We start from the raw sequence: 25,810 nt of genomic DNA, 5'->3' as shown, positions 1-25,810 counted from the left end.
GTTATTACTAAACATATAAAATTGAATTGCTTAGTTGATTTTTTGCTAATTAAATGCATACAAATTACTAAAATGTTAAGGCTTAGTGGTGCCAAATTGGACTAATTTGATAAATTAAAGTGGAGGGATTATAGGGGTGAAGTTAGAAATTTTATTTGGGGAGAGATAAAATTATAAAATATTGAAGGGGGAAAAGTTTAAAATTTTGTGTTAAAATGTTTAAATTATATTATAATTTTTTTTGGAGGGTTTAAAATGCAGATTTTCCATTTATTCAAAAGTTGAAGGACTTAATTTGAATAATTTATATTATGGGAGGGGCTTATTGGATATTATTCCATTTAATCCAGAGGGCCAAGGCCCCCTTCGGCTTCGTCGGTAGGGATTTAACTACGTAGGAGAGCCGTAGTTAAAACCCTTTATTGACACCTTAATTAAATTATCAGGGTTCAAATATGCAATTCCTCCACTTTGTACCAAATTCATAAAGTATTTTAGTCTAATTCTTTGAATGGCAGTAATTACAACATAAATCAGTAAACCCCTCAGCAAATGTTCAATATTTGGGTTTAGTCCTATTATTGTTACTTAACTATTAAGTTTGGTGAATTCCATTATATGTCTTGTTTTGCATTTTAAATTAATTATTTCTTGTTACATTTTATATCTTATTATTTAAGAAAGTGAGGGGAATAATATTATTTGCATTATGATATTTTAAACTATTATAACCGCTCCTTATCCACTATTTAAAATAAAAAAATTCACCTTACCCCGCATTCACTTTTCAAACAAAAAATATTTACTCCATTCGGAGCGGAGCAGTTCGGAATCTATGAGATTTGTTCGGGTTTTGTCATCACCAACCTCAATAGTGGCAAGCTTGAGCTTGAATTGAAATTCGAGACTCAATACTCGACTTGAGCTTGAACGAACATCAACTTCTAAGCTGAGACACAACTAAAGACATAAACAAGTTACTCGCAAGTTACTCGAGTTTGATTAAACTTGTTTGTCAAATTTCATACTCAAACTAGAATTCGAGCTTAGTTAAGTTCATTTGTAATCAAACTCGAACTTGTTCACACTTAAGCTTTTTCTACATAATAAAGGTAAATTTTAATTTCACAATATAGAAATGTATTAAAATGAAAAGCTTGATTTGGATAGCGAATCATTTGAATTAAGAAATAAGGTGCTTGAATTCGATTTGTGCGATAGCTCAAGTTGCTCGAGCTTGAGTTCAGCTCGATAATTATTCATAATTTCATTTTAAATTGAGTTAAATTATTTTTTAGGGTTTGAACTTGACAACAATTTTCACATTGGGGTCTAAACTGTTTTTTTATCCAAATTAACTTTTGAACTTAGTAATGGTTCCCATGTTAAGGCTTGAACTAGACAAATGTTCGCATATAAAGGCTTAAACTATTTTTTTGTCTAAGTTAATTTCTGAATTTAACAATTGTTCCCACATTAGGACGTAAACTTAAAGTTTAAAAAAATACCGGAACTAATTGCCAAATTTATGCTCAAAAAGTGAATTAAGTCTTTCAAATTTGTGGAGTTTCTTAAGAGTGGTTAAAGTATGTTGGGGGAAGGAAGGGTTGGTCGACACCAATCCAACCCTTTTGACTGTGACACCAATTTTTTCTCTAACATATAATATTACATGGATCTTTCTACACTATTTGGTCATGGCCAAATTTGCTTCACGTGTGTTAACGTGGCTTGAAACAAAAAAGAAAAAAAATGTGATTAATTTGGATGGATATAGAGATGAATTTAGAAAATTTTTTGAGTCGGAAATTAAATTTTATATTTTTACAATAATAAAATGTAATTCTATTATTTAATGACTTATATTTTATAATTTTTAAAGAATTAAATTAATTTTTATTATTTTTCGAGACCAAAGTATAATTTTAACTATTATTAATTTAAAATTTTATAAATTATAAAATATTTAAATAAACAAAAAATCATTTCAGGGAGTGAGACCTCTGCCATCCCTAGATCAATTTTTGATGGATATAAAATTAAAATTCACCGTCAACTTTTGCATTTTTATTATGAAAAATACAATAATTTAAATTTTTTTTGTTATATCTCACTTTTCGAGATTAATATTTTTATTTACACTTTTTCAAATTTCAGATAAATGTTTGAATTTTAAAAATCAAGGAAGATTTTTTCATTAGTTATCTGTTAGTATAAGAAAATTGATAAAATTTATTTCATTCTTGACAGTGTAATATAATCTTCACTTCGAGTAAAAAGTTTAATATCTTTTAAATAAAATTTCGAACTTTTTTATTCAATATCGTGTAGTATTATGATTTTTTATTTTAGTTTTTGATATAATGTTTAGAATTTCTTATTGTCTCTCCCTGAACTTTAAATAAGAAAATAATACATTTCAGCACACTCGAACCCACATCCTCTTATAAGCAACAGTATCAATGTTAATTGAATTAAAAACTCAATCCAAAAATAAAATTACGAATTTAATAATTATGAATAAAATTCCTCCCAACCTTTGTTTATGGACCCACAAATATAAAATAATTTTTTTGAAAGTTAAGTGGATGAGGTGCATGTGGAATAAAATAACTTGGTTTGGCTTTTGATTTGGTGTTATATAAACCTTTAGCTTTTCTTTTTTTTTTTTTTATGCTTTACCAAAATGTTAAAACGTCATACAAAGGAAAAAGAATGTTCATCATTATTTCGAAGTGAGCTTAGGTGTTTGTCTTTGAAACAAAATTGTGTTCTTTAAAACATCATTGTCTGTGTTTCTTTTGGTAAATTATATTTGAAGTCATTAAATAATTAATAAATTTATATTTTGGTCATTTAATTTTTAAAAATTATAAAATAATCATTGAATCACTTGAAAATTTTCATTTAAGTTATTGAGCTGTTAAAATCGTTGTTATATGGTATTTTTTGTTCGTACCATTAGCAATAATCGAAAGCTCTCATTCCCCTTCTCTTATACAGTTTAATTTTTTTTCATGAAATAGTTTTGAACATCACGAATTTACAAATTAAAATCCAAATATTTTTCTTCTCTGATCTTTGAAACTGATCGTCAAATCAACTTGAATTTAAGGTATGTTCTCCTATTCACTGGCGGGTATTGATTCACTGGACTTATCATTGAATCGTTGCTTGGAGGTACTAGCTAAACCTTTTTTATTATTAAATAATAGCCCAATAACTTAAATAAAAACTTAAGAATAGTTCAGTGATTTAAATGAAAACTTTCGAATAGTTTAATGACTATTTTGTAACTTTTTAAAGTTGAGTGGCCAAAAACTAAACTTACTAATAGTTTAGGGACTTTCAGAACAGTTTAGCCTTTTATAGGAAAAATGAGAGTGACGTAAATGTAGTCGGTTGAAAAATACAAACGCAAAATCATTATCTTAATTTCGCCGCGTAATCGACACTACTTCCTTATTTTAGTATTTTATTACTTATCAGTGGGTTTTATATTATTCATTTTAATAAACCTTAAATTTTATAGAAAATGATGAAGGGTTAATGTACCAATTAGTACTTGAATTTTGTTCTAATATTCAATTTGGTACTTAGATTTTGTTTTGTATGTAAGTTCGGGTTCAATATTCAATTTGGTACCTAGATCAAATAATATCATTTGAACGAATGAATATTTGACACATATGCTTTACTAAAAACAACATAGGTAGTTAATTAGGACAAAAAATTTCAGGTACTAAATTAATCATTGAAGCTAAACTTAGATACTTAATTAAGACAAAATAAATTCAATTATCAAATTGGAAGAACTCAAGCACCAATTTGACTATTGAAGTCAAACTCGGGTACTAAATTGGAACGAAAAACTTAAATACTAAATTGAATATTAAAACTAAACTCAGATACGAAATAGTATATTAACCCTTTTTTCATTAAATTTGCATGCAAGAAAAGCAATTTAGCCTTTTTAAGCCCGTATTTATTTTGCGGGAAAGAAATCACCAACTGCACTATTGTTGGATCTTTGATTCACGTATTAAAAAAAATGCACTATTATTTGAAATTTTCGGGTCTAATGATGGGAATATTTAATCTATTAAGGTAAAATTTGGGATTCATCCTCTACTTTAATCTAGCATAATTTGATATTTTATTTTATTTTTATCATGTTATTAGTGAATACAAATTGATAACATTATTAGTTGATATCGTGAAATTGATAATGTATATTTTAATTTTATTGTTATTTAATCACAAAATTAAATCAAATAATGTCAATAAAAATTTAAACTTGTTTTTTTTTAAAAAATCACACCATGCCACTTTAACAAGTGAGTAAATCTATTTAGATATACTAATAACATTTAAAAATGATAGAAAAAAAATGTCCATTGAATTTTAGTTCGATTGGTATGGATATTGTTATTAATGCAAGCATATTATTCTCCTATTTATGGGTTCGGGAAGGGTTATGCGTAATTCTAACCATTGGGTCAAAAAAAGTAGATCTAATCAAAACTTATAATGAAATTATTTTTGTCGAATGTTTTTTTTATTGCCAACAAATAATTCATTGAATTGGAAATCATTACAATAAGATGAGTCGTAAGATCTTAGAACATCAAAGAGAAAGTCCAAAGAAATACAAATAATAGAAAAATTATGAACGTTTGACTGAAACTTAAGTCATACTAGAAGATTGTCCGACTTTAAAAAAAAAAGTTGACATTATAAATACAAGTCACTTCGTGGGTGCTACATCTTATTTTGAACTTCAATTAATATAAATAACTATCATGAATTGATATGTTATATCTGTGACCGATAATATTGTGATATTTATTTAATCATGTCAAACGTTATAGAACCCTAAATACATCAAAACGAGTCGATTTAAACTTGAGAATCCAAGTTGCCATGAACTCGATCGAGAAGATAGAGTTAGTGCAAACTCGAGAAACTCGAGCTCTTACCCCCTCGAAAAACCTCTCTCCTAGGACTAGAAACCCTAAGCATAATTATTATTCCGTGAAAAACAAGGCCTCTCGATACGGAAAAAAGGAAGGGCGACCGGCGAAAGAAGTGGCAAAGCAAGTGTCGGCGAGGGGGGAGGGCGAAGGAGATGGATGAAAGGAAAGAAGGGTGGGGAGGAAAGACATGAGCTAGGTAACAAAATTAAATCAATAACAAATCAATTTGGGTTTTTAAGAAAAAAATATGATTTTTTTATCACTATTCTTTATGTTTTTTTTTTTTTTTAAAACTAAAATCTTCATTCCTCAGGAATGCTTTGAAGCTCAGGGCTCCAACAATGGCGGCTCTTCTTTTTAATTGCATTAGACCTTAAAAGCTGCTTCTTTCGCAAAAGATTCAAGCGTTCTTCAACAGAAATCGAAGGTGGTGATGATTGGTAATAATAATTATTATTATTCTTACCAGTACCACCATTGATTATCCCCAACATTTGCCTCAAATCTTGCTTCTTCACTACAATCTTCACCCTCAAAGCACCATTTTCGTGGATATGAGAGACGACACCACCTCCACGATTGTTGCTAGCATTCGCAATGGCTTCCAGCAAGTAAGCATTATTACTACTTCTTGTTAGAGATTTCTGGTTTCGACTTTTTGATTGTTTGAAATCTCTCTTCGGTGATGCTTTTCCTTCCATTTCTTTTTTCAATATCGAAGAATTAACGTTTAATGCTTATGGTGTTTATATACTTATCCGCCATGGAAACAAACATGTATAGATGCAAGGTTGGCAAATTAATAAAGACTTTAAAAATTGAGGGTATAAAGTAGTTGATCATTGCTGGTAGAGTACCAAAATTGTCTTATTTTAAAGCTTAGCTGAGGAACATTTGCATGTGCCATTCTATCTCAAAGTCAAAATCAACATACTGGTACTCTCCTTAAATATTCTTTTATATTCTTTTATCATATATAGTATTTTTTTTATGTAATGTTTAAAACTACTCATAGGTTCTCCTAACCTTTAAATAAGATAATAATGAATTTTAGCGCACTTAAACTCACATCCTCCTACACTGACAACAATACCGATACCAATCGAATTAAGACTCAATCGGTCAAATACCCTTTATTTATTAATTTGTTGTGTTAATTGTACCTTATATCTTTAAATTATTATCTGAATTTTGAATTAGACTCAAATTTTATTCGGATTAATATCTATGCATGGTATCAATACCTTGTTGTCCTAATCTTGTCCCGTCTAAAATATTGACCTTAAATTTTACCTAAATATATTCATATTTATAAATGACTAACTCAAACCCATTTAAAATTATTTATGTTATTTTTATTTTTAAGATATAGTTTTTATTTAATATTTATTAATTGTATATATCTTTTACTATAATTATATATTTATTATTTTATTAAAGTTTTTAACATAAACAACTTAATATATATTCTAATATTTTACATTATTTAATGTATATAGCATTTTTTCTTATGATATAACTTACATAGCTTATAAAAATAAAAAAATATTATAAATTTAAAATGATGGGGCTCAGGTTGAATATTTAAACTTGAGCTCGAGCTACATTTTAAATAAGTTCGACCTTTTTTTTTTTTCTTAAGTCTATTTTCTAGGCTTAATATATTTGTCCAAATTAAGGGTAACAATTTGGATTGCAAATTTGAATATATGTGAATGCCTGATTCAGATATCATGGATTAGAATTTTAAAATTACTATCCATTGTAGATTAGGAGCGAACGTAGACAGGTATATTGAATATTTATCATACAAACTTGAATTATTACTTCCTTGGATAAGAGATAAGTATTCATATTCAAATATCTAAATCCACTGATTAATTATCTATACTATTATTTAAACTCTAGACTTAGTTGGTGTCATGAGTCAATTGAGTATCAACTCGATTAGAAATTTACGGGAATGCCCTTTTGTAATTAAAATAAGTAATATTATTTGAGGGTATTTTAGTCTTTTCACTTTAAAAAACAACAAATATATATATATATGACGGGATTCAAACCCACGTCAACTGTATTAGTAAAACATTTGATTTACTACAACTAAAGATTTAGTTTGATATTTTTTACATTTTTATTTTTATTATGTACACTTTATTATCTTCATCAATTGTATATATCTATACTATTATTTAAACTCCTGACTGAGTTAGTGTCACAAGTCAACCGAACACCAACTCGGTTAAGAAATTACAAGAATGCCTTTATATAATTAAAATAAGTGATATTATTTGATTGAGTTGTTGTCATAAGTTAACTCGACATTGACTCAAGATTGATGACAACACCATGATAAACAACTTAATCTATTTTTTAATTTTAATAATGTACATATTTCATATATTATTATTAATTAGTTTCAAACCATAAGTTTCATTAGTTATTGTATGTTATCACACATTTGTATATACATTAAAAAGGGAATTTTAGAAGATTCGATTCATATGTTTGCAAATTTGGATACCAAATGATAATTAAAATTTTTAAATTTTTTTTTTTGCGAATTTAAATATCCGATGGATAGTAATGTTCGGATAATTTACAGATAATAAATGGATTTGGATTTTTAGGCATATTTGGATATTCATATAATTAAAAAAAAAAGAAAAAAAGAAGAAGCAAATATTCGACCGCTATCATTCCTAATTGAAACCCTCCTAATTTTGGGCAGGTTTTTGGCCTAAACAGGTAGCCTTTTGAACAAGTCTAGCTTTAATTAAGTTCTTAAAGATTAGTATTACATCAAGTAAGTCTTTCCATCAACCTAGTCTTTGGCTTGATGTTAAATGTCAATTTAGATCTACGTGAAGCATAACTAAAACATGGATCAAATTATAAATATCTGTATACTTGTTACATGGACACATTAGATTTGATGTGTTAAAAAAATAACTCTCCTAAATTTTAAGGATATTGTTCATCTTTTTAACACATCTTATGCAAGCTATCCATATGGTTGGTAGAGGCGATTCTAAGGGGGCTGGCATGGGCCCTGGCTCCCCTAAAATGAAAAATTATCATTTAGGCCCTCTAATTTTTTTAAAAATTTTAAATTAGTAAATATAAAATTATAAAAAATTAATTTAATCTTTTAAAAATTATAAAGATATAGACTATAAAAAATTAAAATTTCATTGGTCCCCTAAAAAGTTGTTCTAACTTCGCCCTTGATTGTCGGTACAAATTTGTTTACAATTTTATTGATGTGTTCAAATATATCCATATATCATATTCGACTGGACATTTTAATACTTAAATTAACAGATAAACTGATGAAAATACTTGATCGATAAATTGAATATTGATACTTTGATGATTCAATTAAAATATTTTAAAATTTAAAAATCAATTTATAAACTACAAAGTAGCTTACGGGCATTTGGTGCAATTAACCCTTTATTCATTGACAGCTTGACAATAAACGTAGCGAAATGCAGCCGACTGTTTACATGCAAAAATAAATAAAAATAAAACCTTGTTTGTTGAGCTGGAAAATGCTCAACTCGTTTACGTTAAGGGAAGGGGTGCTTAGGCCTTTATAATATAATGAATCACCAATGTTATGAAATAAATATTATTTTGGAATTCTAGAATTCGAATTTCATTATTTTATTTTTGTGCCTTTTTTGGTATTAAAAAAAAAAAAGAGAGTAAAGGTGGGGATGGCATTTTTTAGGACAAAAGATAAGGTGGGTGACCATATTATTTTTCGAAGGAATGTTTAAGATAGGAATTAATATAGGTCATTGAAAATGGTCAAATGGGGTTGAGCTGTATAATAGCTGTGTGTGTGTGGTCAGTTATTCTTATCTCAGCTAACACGATATATATTGAAAATTATAATGTACATGAATTCTTGTTTTTGTCTTAGAAATGGAATGTGATGGAATCTCGTCTGTTGCAATGGTGAGAATGGTGAGAATGTTGATTGTGAGTTCGAGTTATGTTAGTCATGTTGCCATTAAGGTTTTAAATTCTTTTTTTATAATTAAAGAAAATGGAATAAGATGATCACCACTTATAAAATCAATTATCATTCTTTTTTTATTTGAAATTTGGGTTCTTCTTTTTATTGTTTAATTACTACTTTTGAAAATGAATGTTGTTAATAGAGTTGTTGATGGATCAGGTTATCCATCTAAGTTCGAAGAGTCCGTTCAAAAATTTGAAGGATTTAGGTAAAAATATTGAGCTTGAATAATGGATTTGGACAAAAAAATTATACTGATTTAAAATATGAGTCGAGCTCGAGCTTAAATATTCAAGCCCGAGCTCGATTCGACCATTTTTTTTTCAATTTGTAAGGTTTTATATTATGTTTTTCTTTTACATATTATGTAATTTATAACAATAATACTACTATAATGTAAACATTAAAAAAGTTAAGATAACTATATATAAAATATTAATTAATATAATATATAAAATTATTAAATATCAAATTAAAAATAATATATTTTTTTATTTTTTTAAAATGATATGGGCAGGCCTAAAATGGTTTGATTTAGCTATTTACAAATATAGACGGGTTTGGACAAAACTTTGAGCTCATATTTTGGATTAAATTAGGCTTGGGGAAGTATAAAGTGTGTTAATTCATGCATAGACCTAGCCCAAATCTAACCTAGCCCATGAACAGCTTTACTTGCTAATACAAAAATGAAGTTATGGTGTTGGTTCACTCGAAGGGTTCAGAGCGATTGGGAAGATTGAAAAAATATGAGTATTCACGGAGGATTGAAGAGAAAAAAAAAAGGATGAGAGAGAGTTGAAAGTATTAGAGTATAGAGAATGCCATGAGCTTTTAGCTAAATGCTCCTGGGCTTTTAAACAGTTGTCTCTGATCATTCTCAATGTGTCACGTATTCTCACGTATTAATTTTTGACTCCCTAAGGATTTAGCTTACGTATTGATATCTTTCCATTATAGGTATGATCATTTTGAAATGTTTGACCTTTATGCAAGCAATCCTTAAAAGGTTGGGACTTAATTTGAGCATTTAGCATGAAAAATATGTTAAGTTGTCTAAATTTAAAAATTTCTTAGAAAACCATTTTAAATATTAAATTAAAAATAATATGTATTTTTTTTAAATATGGGTGGCCTAAAACGAGTTTGAGTTAATCATTTACAAATACGAAAAATTTTATGCAAAATTTTAGGATAATATTTCACATAAACTTGGCAACTATTCCCATATTGGAGCTTGAACTCTTTTTAGTCCAAGTTAGACCTTGAACTTGATGATTATTGTCACATTGGGCCTTGAAATTTTTTTTCTCCAAGTTAGGCCTAAACTTGACAATTTTTCCCCATTGGGGCTTGAATTTTTTTTCCAAGTTAATTCTTGATATTTTTTTAAAATCCTAAAATTTATGCTCCAATATGAAAATAATTGTTAAGTTTAGAGATTAACCTAAACAAAAAACAAAGTTTAAGCTCCAATGTGAGAACAGTTGTCTAGTTCAGGCCCTAATGTGAAAATAATTATCAAGTTTAAGGCCTAACTTGGATAAAAAAAAGTTCATATCTCAATGTGAGAAAGTTTATCAAATTTAAGCCTCAAATAATAATTTAACCCTAGATAATATAGGTTAATAAATATAGGAAAAGCATTGTGAGCGCAACTTCTACAACATTATTCGATTCCACTATTTATCTAATGACATGCTTGGTGGCGATATGAACAAAAGGTTACGAAGCCCAAAGCAAATAATAAAATTAAAAAGAAAAAGGGGGCATTTTCTAATTTTCTATTCAATCCAACTTCACTTTATTGCCTAACAAAATGTAACCCACAAAACACGTGCACTCCAAACATTCTTCTTACTTATTTTTCACTCACTTTCTCGGGAAAAATGTTGAAAGTAACTGAAACAGAAGTGGAGATGCCATGTAAAAAGGTGGTCATGCTTTGAGTAAGAACTAAGAAAAGCATAATTGGAGTTGCTGTTAGTTTATGTATGTTAATGTATTTTTTTAATAAAAATTGGTAAAAGTATTATGGAGGCCTCTGTATTAAGAATTAGATTATATTTTGTCACTTCTACTCAAAAAATAGATAAATTAGTCTTTATACATTAGATTAAAGAATAAATTAGTCATTCTATAAAAAATTACATCTAGTTTCACTGATAAAAATTGGTCATTGTACGTCAACATAAATTACACGTCTCCTTCTAGTTATTTCGTTAGCTATGTCAATTTTTAACTGTACAAGTGAATGAATTTTTTTAATAAAAATGATCGATTTGCCCTTTAATTTAACGTGAAGAGACTAATTTGTTTATTTTTTTAGTAGAAGAGTAAAATGTAATTTAAATCTTAGTATAGGGTCCTCTATGATACTTTTACCTATAAAAATGATGAATCGTATATAATTGAAATCATCCTAGATAAAATTACATTCGATAAAAGTTTACTTTTGAAAATATGAGGCCTATTGGTCAAGTTAATTTTTTTCAGGAATTGTTTGAGTTTGAATCAGAAGAATGTTGTTCGTATGTAGTGTGTGAGTTGTACAAAAAAATAATTTCAAAAGTAAATCAATTTATGCTATTAGTTTCGGTACAAAAGTTGTTGATTTAGTCAATATATCTTAATTTGATTTTTTAGTCCTTATAATTAATATTTTTGAAAGCAGATTAAACAAAATATTGTTGCTAAAAAGCAACAAATAAAAAGACAATCAAGAAAAAAAATGAAATTTCTATTAAACACAAATTCAGATAAATAAAAATATATATTAATTATTTGTTCAACAATTGATCTCACCTTATGTAAATTTCAAATTTTAATCAACATGTACTTCACTCAAGAAATATTTTTGGGGTCGAATTAAATTATATATTTTTATGATAGTAAAAATATAATTTTATCATTTTAATAATTTATATTTTATAATTTTTAAATAATTAAATCAAATTTTTATTATTTTAATAAATTAATATTTAATTTTATTATTACTAATTTAAAATTTTGTAAATTATAAATAACTTTCTCATTTTAGGTGGCGATGACGCACTGGTTCCTTAGTGGCTCCGCCACTGTCTTCACTCTAAATTAGTTGAAAAATATCTTCCGTTAATTAATTTTATTGACTTATGGGAAGCACACCGATGATTTTGTTGACGTGGTGAAGGTTGAGTAAATTATTTGAAAATAATCTCTTTTAGTTGGGATAACAAATTTTATGGGCCATTAATTCGAATAACAATTAAATTTTTATAAACAATAATTAAACAAATTATAAATAAATGTTTTTACTATTTTTAGATATAAAACAATTAAACATAAATATTAATAAGGTATAATAATAAATTTAGTCTTCAATGTTTATAATTTTATTAATTTGATCATTTTTATGCTAAATTTAACCATTAATTTTTTAAAATAGCCAAAATTGCTATTTATTAACTGAAGTGCTGACTAGAATATTAATTTTAACCTATAAAAGATTAAATTAAATTATTAAAATTATTAAAAGAATGAGAAAATATTAAAATTATTATTTTGAAGGTCAAAGTATAATTTTACTTTTACTAATTTAATTTTTTAAAAATTAAAAGGCCTAAATAGTAATTTTCTATTTTATGGGGCCGAGGCTACTATTAACCCCTCTAGATTCACCTCTGAATAGAATGATAATGTGCTTCGATGCACTTGAAACCAAGTCCTCCTGCATTAGTAACAATATTCATATTAATCGAGTCAAGACTTAATCTACAATAAGTTTTAATGTAATATTTTGTTTTTGTACTAATTATTATAATCTTATTAAACCTATAAATTAATGTTTTTTATTGGGATATTTATCATATGAATGCATATAATTGTTAGTCAAATACAAATATAGTTGGGAGGGAGACCTTTTTTGCATCTTCCGTTAATTGTCAATTTTAAAGAATAAAAAAAAAATCGAAAGAGAAACAAAATATCCAACGTGACGTCATGAATGTCTCTCCCTCTATGCCTTTATTATTTTAAGGTTTAATTTTTCCTTCAGTCCCTATACTTTTAGGATTTCTGAAAATTAGTCAAATCTTTTTTTAATTTTAGGAATTTATTCCATCTATTTTTCTGAGTTAAAATTAATTTCTAATTGATAACATATTAATTGACTCGTGTTAAATTTAAATTTATGTTATCTATTGAATTTTAATTTTAAATCAGAAATATGAATATTAAAACATCACATATTCATATTTAAGAGAAATTCATTGACAGTGTTATTAATTATACTTTAATCTTCAAATCTAACAAGTAGAGAGTAGGGTTGGAGCCAAAAATTTCATGTTGGGGTTCAAGATAAAAAAAAAATTAAGAGGGTCCATTGGTAAAAAATGTTGTTAAAATGGATTAAATTAAAGTATTTATTTTTGGAGGGCCAAATGAAAAATATTGTTTAGCTAAAGTTGGAAAAAGGATTGAATTGAACTATTTATACTTAGTAGGAATTAAAAGTGAAACTATACCATTTAGCTACTGGAAGCCAAGGCCCATCTCTCTCGGCGTGGTCCCTGGTAGGAGGCTAAATTAGTGGAAGAAAAGGATAAACTAATATTTAGTCCCTCAACTTGCTTACCTGAGTGGCAAATTTTTTTTTGGTTCGCATTAATCTTGGAATTTAGTATCTTTTCTCGATTTAGTTCTTGAATTTGGATTTTGCTAAGTATGATAACGTGACACTCTAAGATTATGTCAAGTCATCTCTTGAGTTTTTTTTTTTTAATTTTTAATAGTTTTTGGTATTTTTATAGATTTTAGATATATACAATTTTAATTTCAAGGTGATGACGCGATACAATATCATAGTATTACATCATTATACCATGATAGAATCCAAGTTCAGTGACCAAATTGAAAGAAAATTTCCAAGTTCCGAGACTAATATGGACCAAAAAAAAAGTTTAAAGACCAAGTTGAAGGACTAAATGTTATTTTATCCCTAAAAAGCCTAATTATAAAAGTTTAAAGAATACGAGGATTGATACCATAATTAAACCTTAATTTTAAATATAACATGAAGGACTAAATGTTATTTTATCCCTAAAAAGCCTAATTATAAAAGTTTAAAGAATACGAAGATTGATACCATAATTAAACCTTAATTTTAAATATAACAGTACCAGAGTAGTGTTGCTCAGCACTATATAGGAGACTTCACTTTTTTTCATTAAATCCAAAGAAAGAAAAAGAAACAACGAGAGGAAAAGAGAGAGAGAGAAATGGAGAAGAAGGTGAAAGCTTTAAGTCATCTATACGTGACGGTGTTCTTGTCGGGTTTTGCGAGCTTTATAGTGGTTCCGGCCATAACCGACGTCACCATGTTCGCACTTTGCCCCGGCACCGATGAATGCTCCCTCGCCATTTACCTCTCTGGTTTCCAGCAAGCTGTACGTTTTCTTCTTCGTCTTCGTATTATTTAACCTAATTTTTTAAATTTTCCCTTCAATTTCACACCTCAAATTTCTGCGAAATTGCAGTTTTTTTCTTAAATATATATGTTTTCTGCGTTCATAAGTTTAATCTTCTTCCTCTCGGTAAAATTACAACGAAGATCCCTATATTAGGAGTGAAATTATATTTTGCCTTCCTTACTTAAAAATAGATAACTTATTCTTTGAAAATGGGTAAATTAATCTTTTGTACATTAAATCAATGAGGAAGTTGGTTCTTTCTGTTAAAAATTAGTCCTTACACTAGTTTTTAACAGCAAAAATAGATGTAATTGTTAACCAATGGCCAATTTACTTTCTAATCTAATGTACATAAATTAATTTATCTATTTTTAAGTAAGAGTCTCCTTATTATTTTTACCTCTTCCTCTCTTTTCTTAAAAGCATAAAAACTTCATTACGGTTTAATCGTAAATTTTATCTCTCAACTTTTTAAAATTGAGAAATTAATCCTTTTATATCTAATTTGGTATTATCGTTAAATTAATGATTAATTTCTTTTTCCAATTTTTGTGAAGACTAAATTTTAATAGAAAAATTAATGAATTTTTACAAAAATGGATTAATTTACTTTTTAATTTAAAGTAGGTAAATTATTTTATCTATTTTTAGTAGAATAGACAAAATACATTTGAGTTTTAGTATAAGGACTTTCATGGTATTTTTACCTCTTCCTCCAATAAAAGCATAAAAGGAGATTTAGGTTTAATCATGAATTTCATCTCTCAACTTTTGGAAAAGTAAGAAACTAATCCTTCTATTTTAATTTATCTAATTTTGGTATTATCGTTAAATTGCACATAAAGAAATCAGTAATTTAATAATTTATACGAAGCAAATTGGTTAAAAATAACAGTTCTACACTAGTTTCTTAGTGTTGCAAAAGTATAACAACCAAATTTTAACAAATTAAAATAAAATGGTTAATTTTTAAATTTTTTGTAAAATTAAGGGATGAAACTTCAAAATTAGCCAGTTTTATACATAATCTACAGTTATGCTCGAACATGTGAGGTCGTTGTACACGCCAAGTTCCCACCATAAATCCACGTGTCGCATTCCACTGGTACTAGTTTAAATTTAGCGCCCGGGTTCCTGGATATTTCCATAATCCAGACAAATGATTTTTCAATTTTTTTCTTTTTCTTTTGTAGATATATTTTATTTAACTTCATTTATTTTTAATTATTATGTGATACATTGAAAATGCAATTTTATTAACTTCATAAATTGAATTAAAATTTTTAGGTGCTTCATTTATTTATTATCTTTTAAAATATAAATTAAGGATATACGAGAAATTGATAATTTTCTAATTTTGTTTGTGAAATATTAGTTTTATAGATAAAATGACACAATTTAGTGAATTAAAAATAAATATATTTTTAAAATTTTATTTATAATTATTATTCTAAAATATTGCTTTTCTTTTACTCAAATGGGTTTATGAATTTTAATATTTTAAAAATGTTATTTTACTAATTTTCGCTTATGTAATATTTAAATTTTATGGATTCTAAATTATAATTCATATTTTAAAAGAACGAAAATAAATAAATTTTATATAATATTTCCTTTCAAAGTTTTTTTTAATTTTATTTTATAAAAAACTCAGTTTCGTAAAGTAAATTCCAATCTCTTTAATTTAGTTTGTGTGTTTAGCTAAATTCCAACCTCTTTAAATTTGTTTTATCAAATATTTGACGGGATATTAGTTTTCACGGAATTAATGCTGAAGTTGTCCCTTGTAAACAAACAGATTCCCAATTTTGCAAGGTTCCATTTGGGAAAATTGAAATGTGAGTGCGACTTTTATATATGCAAACAGAGGCATGCATGCATCATTATCACCATCCAACAAAAATCTCTTTTGCTCACTCCACTAGTCCTCCCTCACTATCATACACGCATGTACTTAAAACATATACATTTATTTTTCGCACTTTTATTTCTATAAATTTATTTACTTAATAGATTTTAAAATTTAAGTTAAATTGATAATATAATTAAATTTATTTTACTAAATTTGTTGGTATGACGTTTTGGAAAAATAAAAATTTCACATAGTAGCATTGTAACAAAAGAAATGACATTGGAAAAAATCTGAATTCAATAAAAGAAGTTTAACGCAAGTAGGGGTGAAGTTAGGAAATTGTTTTAGGGGGCAAAATTGATTTTTTCTTGGAGGGGTTAAAGTGAAATTTACCACTATACTACTTTGTGATTTTCTAAAACCTAAAGGACTAGATAAATATATTGTTTTTTTGAGGGACAAGGCCAAAGCTAAAAAATTAAGGGAAAAAATGAATTATAAATTTAGGAGGGATTAAACTGCATTTCTATCATTATACTAACTTGTAATTTAACAAATTTTGAAGAATTAAATGAGAAATTACCATTTTGGGACCTACACCTTTATTACAATTAGACTTAAAGTACAGGGACTTAGAATGTTTGTTGCGTGACATTTGAGAAGCATGGGAACCATCCCGAAAGCTTAATTATTAGATACAAACAACTTGTGACAACTTTGCCAATAGGGACCATTTTCATGTTTTGTCATTTATTGTTTAGTTCAATTTAACAAATTTTGGAGTTTCTTTCAAGCTGAACCAATGAGTCTTTGATTTTGATAAGATACCCTGCTCCACATTTGTGTGTTTGTCGGTAGATACAGTTTATTACAGCATTCTAGTATAAATGTATATGTCAAATTGTGACTTTGGTCCTTTTACTATGTTCAAACTTGGAATTTAGTCATTGTTTTTCTAAGTTTCTACATAATTTAGTCTCTTTGTTTTTAAGTTAAAATATGATCCGAGTCTTCATATTATTTATATATTTGGAATTTGGTGAAGGTACTTGAGAGATCTCTATATTACAGGGACTAGATCAAATTAGTCTCTCTATAATTAAATGGATCAATTTAATCCCTTTACTATTAAAAAGAATCAAATAAGTTCAAATTGGAATTGAGTTAACATATACTGTAAATGAAATCTTCTATTTGTAATTGAACTACAATTGAAAAGAATAATTTTCAAGACATGTTTTTTATATATTAAATGTTAACTTGTTAGAATTTGGACTTATTTGATTTTTTTTTAATTGTATAAGGACTAAGTTGAGCTATTTAATGATAGAGGGATTGATTTGATCCGGTTCTTATGATACAGGGACCTCCCAAAAACTTTAACATTTAGAATTTCTTCTATCTACTTTTCGAATTTAAAATTTAGTCTTTGTTTTTAAGTTTTTGACATAATTTGATCTCTTTTATTTTTATTTTATCATTAGTTTATACAATGTGTCAATACCTTAAGCTATTCTAGCTATATTGATGTGATTTTTTCTTCTTAAAACACATAATGTTGACAATAATTTTTAAAATTGGCAATGGTAATTTTAAGAAAATGAAAGTTAATGGTGTTAATAATGACATTGGAAAAACAAAGTGCTCAAATTATGTAAATTAAAGTATATAAAGATCAAATCTTAAATTTGACTAAAGTAGAGGATCAAAACAAAATAAAACCAAATGGGTCTGAAAAAGATATGTTTTAGAAATGTAAATAATTTACTTTAAAAATAGATATCATACACGTATATATCTAGAAAAATAAAAGTGGTTTAATCAAAAGAATCTATTACCTTGTTTGATCTATTAGAAAAACAAAAATATTAATAGAATTTTTAAATATTTTCATCCAATCTCATCCGATAAAAATATATGAAACAGATATATTATTAATTTCTAATAGTTTTATAAAAAATTATCAATAATTTTTAAAATTAATAAATTATAAAAAATATAAAAACTTTTGTCGCCCACTATCTTTATAAAAACTTTTATTTTTTTTTCCTAAAATTTTATTTATTTATTTTTCAAAATATAGTAATTGATAAATCTAGTATATCACACGTCACATAGAGAGCATGAAATAATTGAGCTCACAACACAAGGTCCTTGTGAGTACATCCACGTTCATATTTGCTCTATAATGGCATCATTAAAAAATAATAATAAATTAAAAATCACTATTCTATTTTAATAAAATATAAAAAAATTATGGTTTATCGAGTTAACTTAGTAAATTAATATTTAATTTTGAGTTTAATCAGAATCAAATAGTTGGAATTAAAAAAAAATTGTCTCGACTTATTTCGCTTAATTGTCATTTTATATGTGATTCTAATGTGATGTGACGCATGCAGGTGATAGGAGTTGGGACCGCTCTAATGATGCCACTTATTGGAAATTTGTCGGATCAATACGGAAGAAAATCACTTCTTACATTACCTATGACTTTGTCAATTATCCCTTATGGTATGTATGCCAAACATGAACACACATTTCATTGCTTTCATTGTCTCAATAGTAACCAATTGCTATTTCATCACCACTTCGTGTGTGTATATATATATATTTTCATATTCATAAACGAATAGGTATTGAATATGAATATTTAGAGTAAAATGGACCCTCTTGATAACGTAATGTCTCGTAAAGTATGCTTAAGTGGGTTGTGCATGTTAGTGCCATTTCTTTTACTATAACCTTATGCCATAAACATTTTTAAGATATTACACTAGCACAAGTGATTTAACAAGGGACATGAGAATTGTCATGTGTAGTCTTATTTAATGATTCCAACTCTTTAATTTTATTAATCTCGAAAGTAATTTCATCTATCCTACTGCTCATGATATAAGGTCAAATTCAACCCACATCTTAAATTTAATCTACGATCCAGCGTGAGAATGGACTATCTCAAACAAGAATTTATCTATAAAAGCCTACAGATAAGAACCACCTGCAAAAACTCTACTTTGACAACCTCTGGAAAACCACCCTTCACCAAGATTAACGACTCTCCACACCTCTGTGGCTAGAACTAAAACTTCTGATATCACCCTTACCTTGCTCTATATGTAAGCTTTCCGCACTTCTCTCCCATGAACTACATCCATCACAACTTCTTTTCACACCCTTTACGATGTAAACTGTCACTACAAGACACCCACATCCTTAAAAATCTAGCAAATCAAAGAGTTCTATTATTTTTAAGACAAAAAGATTGATACGTTATGTAATATGTCTTATTTTTTCATGCAGCTGTATTGGCATGCAGTACAACAACCAATTATTTTTATGCCTATTACACCCTCAGGACACTCACTGCCATGATCTCCGAAGGCAGCATTAACTGCCTTGCTCTTGCTTATCTGGTATTAACCTCTAAATCATCATTAATTGCTTTGTAATTTTGGTACCAATGCACATATTCACAAGCTGTTTAATGATGAAAAGCCAAATATATAATATCTTTAACACGATTACGACGTATTGCAGGCAGATAACATATCCGATACCCAAAGAGCATCTGCATTCGGTATTCTTGCAGGTATAAGCTCAGGTGCATTTGTATTTGCAACACTCGCAGCTCGTTTCCTCTCCGCCGGTTCTACATTTCAGGTTGTTTTTTCCCTTCTCTACAACCTCTAAACTTCACCTTTCCTCATTGTTGAATCTGAAATTTTCTTTTCAGGTTGCTACATTTGTATCAATGCTTGCAGTAGTTTACATGAGAATATTCCTCGAGGAAAGTATACCAGATCGAAACGACGGTATGACACAACCGATCTTGAAAGAAACCGAAGGTGTGATTCAAAAAGATGGCGATGTTGATACAAGAAAGATGCCTGTATTCAAGACCATTCCATCCTTGAAAGACATTATTCGCTTGATAAAGAGCAGGTATCTGTCTTCGAATGAACTCTTGAGATATTGTTTAAATTATATCAATGTCAGCAGAAAATGACCGATCAATGTTTGTAATTTCAGTCCATCATTTTCTCAAGCAGCAATTGTTGCTTTCTTCCAGAGTCTTGCAGAAGGTGGAATGATATGTTCGATAATGGTATATGCCCTTCGTTTTCGGTAATTTGTACCTAAGCTAACATTTCTTGTAAATAAAGACTCATATAGCTCGAAAATTCATGATCCTGCAGTACTATTTAAAGGCTCGTTTCCACTTTAACAAGAATCAGTTTGCTGATTTGATGTTAATTGCCGGAATTATATCGACCGTTTCACAGGTTCGAACGTTGTCAATACATTTCGCATAACTATTTTCGATTCTTATATGTTTTGAATCGTATTTTTGCAGTTGTTTATCATGCCCTTATTGGTATCTCCTATAGGAGATGGAAGATTGCTTTCAATAGGACTCTTAGTTAGCTGTCTAAATGTAAGAGTTGTTGTTTTTTTTTTCAATATTTTATAACATTGTTGTCATTTCTTGGAAGACAAGCAACTAATGAATTTTTACCTGGTTTTTTTTTTCTTGCAGTCCATTCTTAACAGCTTGGCCTGGTCAGCTTGGGTAATTTCAAAACCCGGAGTTTAACTTAATCGGATCATACAGTGATTCCCATTCATCCGTATTTATACATCATTTACTTCGAATGATTCGATATTTGCTGCAGGTTCCTTATGCCGCTACTGCATTATCTATTGTAATGGTCTTTACAACACCATCTGTAAGTTTCTTTTTGCCATTTCATGGTGAAGCTTTTGTTCTATTACTTGAAAGCAATGGCTATTGATTGAATCTTAATCATGAATCATACAGTTACGTAGCATCGTTTCGAAACAAGTCGGCACCACGGAACAGGTAATTGGATCGGATCTGTCCTGTTTCTGAATCCTTTTTCTTCATGCATGAACTTTTAACTGGTTTTTGTAAATCAGGGGAAAGCTCAAGGATGCATATCAGGTGTGACTTCCTTGGCCAACATCATTGCTCCATTAATATTTAGTCCTCTTACAGGTTTGTAAAGAATGGTATTTTCCGAAAAATTTATAGTATTTTCCGAAAAATTTATAGTTTTTTTGGGTTAATATAACTTTTAGTCCCTGAACTAAACAATTAGATCCACTTTGGTATCAACTTAAGGAACCAGAATAGACCTAATTACCAAGTTTAGTATCAAAGTAGACCTAATTGCCAAATTCAAGGACTAAAAGTTTTATTAACCCTTCTTTTAACTGTTGAACCTCAATTAACCATTGAACATTTCCTTTATGTTCATCCCAGCATTGTTCCTATCTGAAGAGGCACCATTTCATTTCCCTGGGTTTAGTATCTTGTGCATTGCCATCACATCGGTATGAACTTTTTTTACTTGGTAAAAAAGTAAATAAAGTGTTTTTTTACCACTGTAAATTTGGTCTTATGTAACTAAAACAACTTTTTTTTTCATTCAACAGATGATTGCCTTCATTCAGAGTTTGACAATAGGGAAGACTCCTTCGAATTCAAGGGATGAAAACTGCAGCAATAGTTTGGAGGTTTAGACAGGAGAAAGCTATAGAAAAATGTATTATTCCTTTACATAAATATGTAAATACACGAGGAAAAAACTCGAATACGAAAACCCTAATGTTGAACGTAAAAGCTGTTTGTTATGTACAAGTATAGTTACGAAACAGGTTGCTACCGCATTATGATTCAACTAAATAAGTCCTCCGGACCGGAGACATTTCCTCCATTGTCCGAAGAAGCATCACTGTTGATGTTGAAAGTCAACATTAGATCCATAAGTTCTTGCCTTTCGGATTGCCATGAAAGTAACTGCAACATCAGGTCTTGGAGTGAAGTTATTCGGTTCACCCGGCCACTAGATTTCGATTTCAACTGGAGACTGAAAATGCAAAATTACAATCATCATTAATCATTAGCATCATTATAACTGGAAAGATTACTTTGTGCATCGTCATTGCTATCATCGCCATCATTGTCATCATCACCGTCATTATCATCATTGGACCAGGTCAGGTTCAAGTTGAGTTTTCGATTTCGGGGCAGAATTGACAACTCTGCCACTGGCGCATCATTGTCCTCATTGTCGTCATCACCATCATCATCAATAGCTTTACAAAGATGATCATCGTCGTCGTCATCATCATCTTCTTCTTCACCGTTCGACCAATCTAAGGAGAACAAACAACAGGAAGCTCGTTTTCGAACCTTTTGCAAAGAAGTAATAGCTGAGAGATCATCAGACCAGGTCAGGGTCGAGTTGACGTTTCGATTTCGGGGCAGAATTGACAACTCTGCAACTGGCGCATCATTGTCCACATTGTCGTCATCACCATCATCATCAATAGCTTTAAAAAGATCATCGTCATCGTCGTCATCATCATCATCATCATCTTCTTCACCGTTTGACCAATCTAAGGAGAACAAACGACGGGAAGCTCGTTTTCGAACCTTTTGCAAAGAAGTAATAGCAGAGAGATCAGCTCCTTTGCTTCTCATACATCTTTAGAATGGAATTGTGGATATTGCCGACAAATCCGTGAGAAAATTAAGCTATCTTATTTATTACTAAAGTAGTAATGCCAGTTATATTATTCTTCTTTCAATAAGAGATAAGGATGAGGCATACCTGTCCGATGTTTGTCGGAAGAACAGCTTTTTCGATGGCCTTCGGAGTCCATATTTTGATATCACGCTCGATTCCACAGCTAGCAAGAACTGTGGTATGAGGATGAGATTCGATACAGTTGACCACATGCTTATCTGCTTCCATAACACGAACTAGCTCTCCGCCTTTCTTCTTCCAAATAAATATTCGGCCACAGTCTGATCCACTAACCACATACTCGGATTTTGGTCCAAAGAAGTTCACACCTTTCACTGTCTGACAGTTTCTATGTCCCTTATAAACTTGCGGATCAGCATCCATAGCAGCAAGTTCTATTTCACTTGCTTCACTACATGCAGACGAAGATGATGGGACTGGATTTTGCTCCAATCCCATATCTCGCATAAAGAGATAGATGAACTCGTTATTGTAGGAAACTAGAAGCTCGCTCTGATCTGAAAAGGCCAAGCCTGTTATTCCAACTTGATACTCACCGATCAAATGCCGAGGACAAAAACGATCAAAAGGTAGACCAAAATCAGTTGAGCCATCCGACTTATATTTACGTAGATCATAAAGGCGAGTATACTCATCGGATCCTCCAACTGCAAAGAGATTTGGGTTCCTTGGATTAATCGTGATAGCATTGAGGTTGATAACTCGCGTGTAAACCCTGCTATCATCAATTGGACAGCATATGAAAAGTTCGGTAGCTGTTGCAGTTCGGAGATCGATCTGAAATGCAAGTGATAGCGTAATAGAGCCATATAAGTTGACTATATTAAAATCCAGACAAAAAAATCAGGCTATTAGAACAAATGTCATCATAGAACAAAAAGGAAAGAGAACAACGACAAGAGAGTGCAGCATTGAAATTATGTTCTTCCATTGAAGAAACCGCTTTATCTGCCGAACAGCCATGGATAAGAAAATAGGTAAAGAAAACATAGGAAATGATTTTGCAGTTAAAAATAACTCACATGCTGCACTAATCCGTCTTCGCCGCAAGTATAAAATATATGAGGGCTTCCTGGTTCGATGGCCAATTTATAAGCTTGTCCCTGATGTTGAGCCAGCACCCTAGTTTCGACTCCACGTTCCAAAATTTGAGCATGTCGAACCTGCAATTAAGTAACAGCTTCATAAATTCACTGTATCAAGGCCTTTGATTAAGCACACGATGCATGTTATCTGCATTGCACCCAAATTTGCGCATAACGGGACAAGATTCAAGTAGCAAATTGATCCTAAATAAGAAATTCACCTCCCCATCTGCAGCACAGGTAACCAAGCTGCGATCATCCGTGTAAGGCATGAATTTTGCTTGCAAAACATCGTTGAGATGACCTGACAGGAAAGAAAGCTTGGTATGCCCGGTTTCCCAATCCCATAAAATAACCTGCGTGTCATCGGAGCCTGAGACTAAAACATTGCCATCAGCATTAAAGCTCACAGTGTTGACACAACCTTGGTGCTTGTCAAGTTTCTTGTAAATGTCAAGCCGGAGCACAAGATCCTGGAGCATAAACCAACTAACAAATCAATACCTAACTTTGCTATGCATTTGCTTGCCGGTCTATTGGACTTGGACTAGTACTATGAACATATTATCAATCCAAAACAATGTAACAAGCAGTAAAAGTACCATTGAAGTCCCTATAGTAGAAATCAAAATGCATTTGCCCCTTCTACTAAAAATATGGGCAAATTAGTCCCTATTTGTTAAATCAAAGAGCAAACTTGTCCTTCTATTAAAAATTCTATATTTTCTGATTATTAAGTTAATCAAACCCGTTTTAAAAATAGATGAAATTTTTAGCATAACAGACCAGCTCATTGATAACGGTGATAAACAACAAATGCAACAAATGACAGTAACAATGCGCATTGAAATGGCCAGTGCAATTACTAAAAGAAAATTTGCTCACTTCCAAGAAAATTTTGAAAGAAAAAGGATAAAAATTTTCTGATACAATCCATGAAAAAGAAGACCATTTTATTACTAATCATCATGATTCGGCAGTCATCATTTACTTTTACAACCCCAAAGCAATAACAGTTTATAAATCAATAAGATCAACTAAAATTTCCCCTAAATTACATTCACACATTATCAGTTACATAAACAAAAATCTCCCCAAATCATTCATTCGTTGAAAACAAAATTGAAAAGACACCACAAAATAAATAAAGAACAAGAAATATGAAAAAGGGGCATATTAGACCTCAGAAGCAGCAAGGCGTTTGACGAAATTCCTAGCCGAGATTTCCCCTACTTCACGTTGCCAAACATCAACCACCGCCTTGTCTAAGCTGATCCTTGCTCTTTTATTGCTCATTATCGATTAAAAGCAAAAGGAAAAAAAGCAATTTTTTGAGGAAATATTTTTTTCTTATTAAAGAAAAGATAATAAAAGTACTAAATTTTATCTACTTTTTTTTTTTCTTTTCTCCAAAAGCCAATTTGTTGATTTTGCTCCCTAGGAAAGTGGCTTAAGATCCAATTGCTTTCTTGGGAAAAGATGCCTTGTATCTTTCTTATAAGAGCAAGGACATTTTCGTGAATAGCTTTAACTGTCTTTAAACTGTTAGATTAAATTACAACCTTGACCTCGCCTCTTCGTTGGATGAATTTTAGGTCGTCAAGAATACCCAAAGTTCCACATTGAGGATCGAGCAATTACCTAGTTATTTGTTGTAGTCTAGGATCCACTCTCCATTTCTATCTAGCAGCACTCCTATTGCAGTTACAGCCCTTGAGTCCACTTGAACGGCGTCATCTATGTTAAGATAAGTCTACTCTCCTGCCAAATGGTTCTCCACGAGTCGATTCGATTTCAACTTCCGCAACTTGTCTACTTGCCAAAGAGAAGTACTTGGCC

At 29.6% G+C, this 25,810-nt stretch overlaps 2 protein-coding genes across 2 annotated transcripts; one reads left to right on the top strand and one right to left on the bottom strand.

Moving 5' to 3' along the window:
- The first annotated feature begins 14,157 nt into the window (after positions 1–14,157).
- On the top strand, positions 14,158–21,987 carry LOC108476402 (uncharacterized). The gene is made up of 14 exons (XM_017778616.2): positions 14,158–14,432; positions 18,711–18,822; positions 19,612–19,724; positions 19,849–19,971; positions 20,045–20,253; positions 20,341–20,416; positions 20,508–20,594; positions 20,666–20,746; positions 20,849–20,881; positions 20,985–21,038; positions 21,131–21,172; positions 21,250–21,328; positions 21,596–21,666; positions 21,769–21,987. Exons 1-14 carry the CDS (start codon positions 14,265–14,267, stop codon positions 21,853–21,855), a joined length of 1,335 nt encoding a protein of 444 aa, XP_017634105.1. The 5' UTR covers positions 14,158–14,264; the 3' UTR covers positions 21,856–21,987.
- LOC108476401 (uncharacterized) lies at positions 21,794–25,506 on the bottom strand. Its single transcript, XM_017778615.2, has 5 exons — positions 25,154–25,506; positions 24,193–24,444; positions 23,909–24,049; positions 22,950–23,663; positions 21,794–22,771 (listed from the first exon to the last, which is right to left on the bottom strand). Exons 1-5 carry the CDS (start codon positions 25,265–25,267, stop codon positions 22,229–22,231), a joined length of 1,764 nt encoding a protein of 587 aa, XP_017634104.1. The 5' UTR covers positions 25,268–25,506; the 3' UTR covers positions 21,794–22,228.
- Between the last annotated feature and the right edge of the window lie 304 nt (positions 25,507–25,810).

Source organism: Gossypium arboreum, chromosome 3, assembly GCF_025698485.1.
Source record: "Gossypium arboreum isolate Shixiya-1 chromosome 3, ASM2569848v2, whole genome shotgun sequence".
In the NCBI taxonomy this organism is placed as follows: Eukaryota; Viridiplantae; Streptophyta; class Magnoliopsida; order Malvales; family Malvaceae; genus Gossypium; species Gossypium arboreum.
The sequence above is the reverse complement of the archived record's forward strand: the minus strand, read 5'-3'. Positions and strand labels throughout refer to the sequence as shown.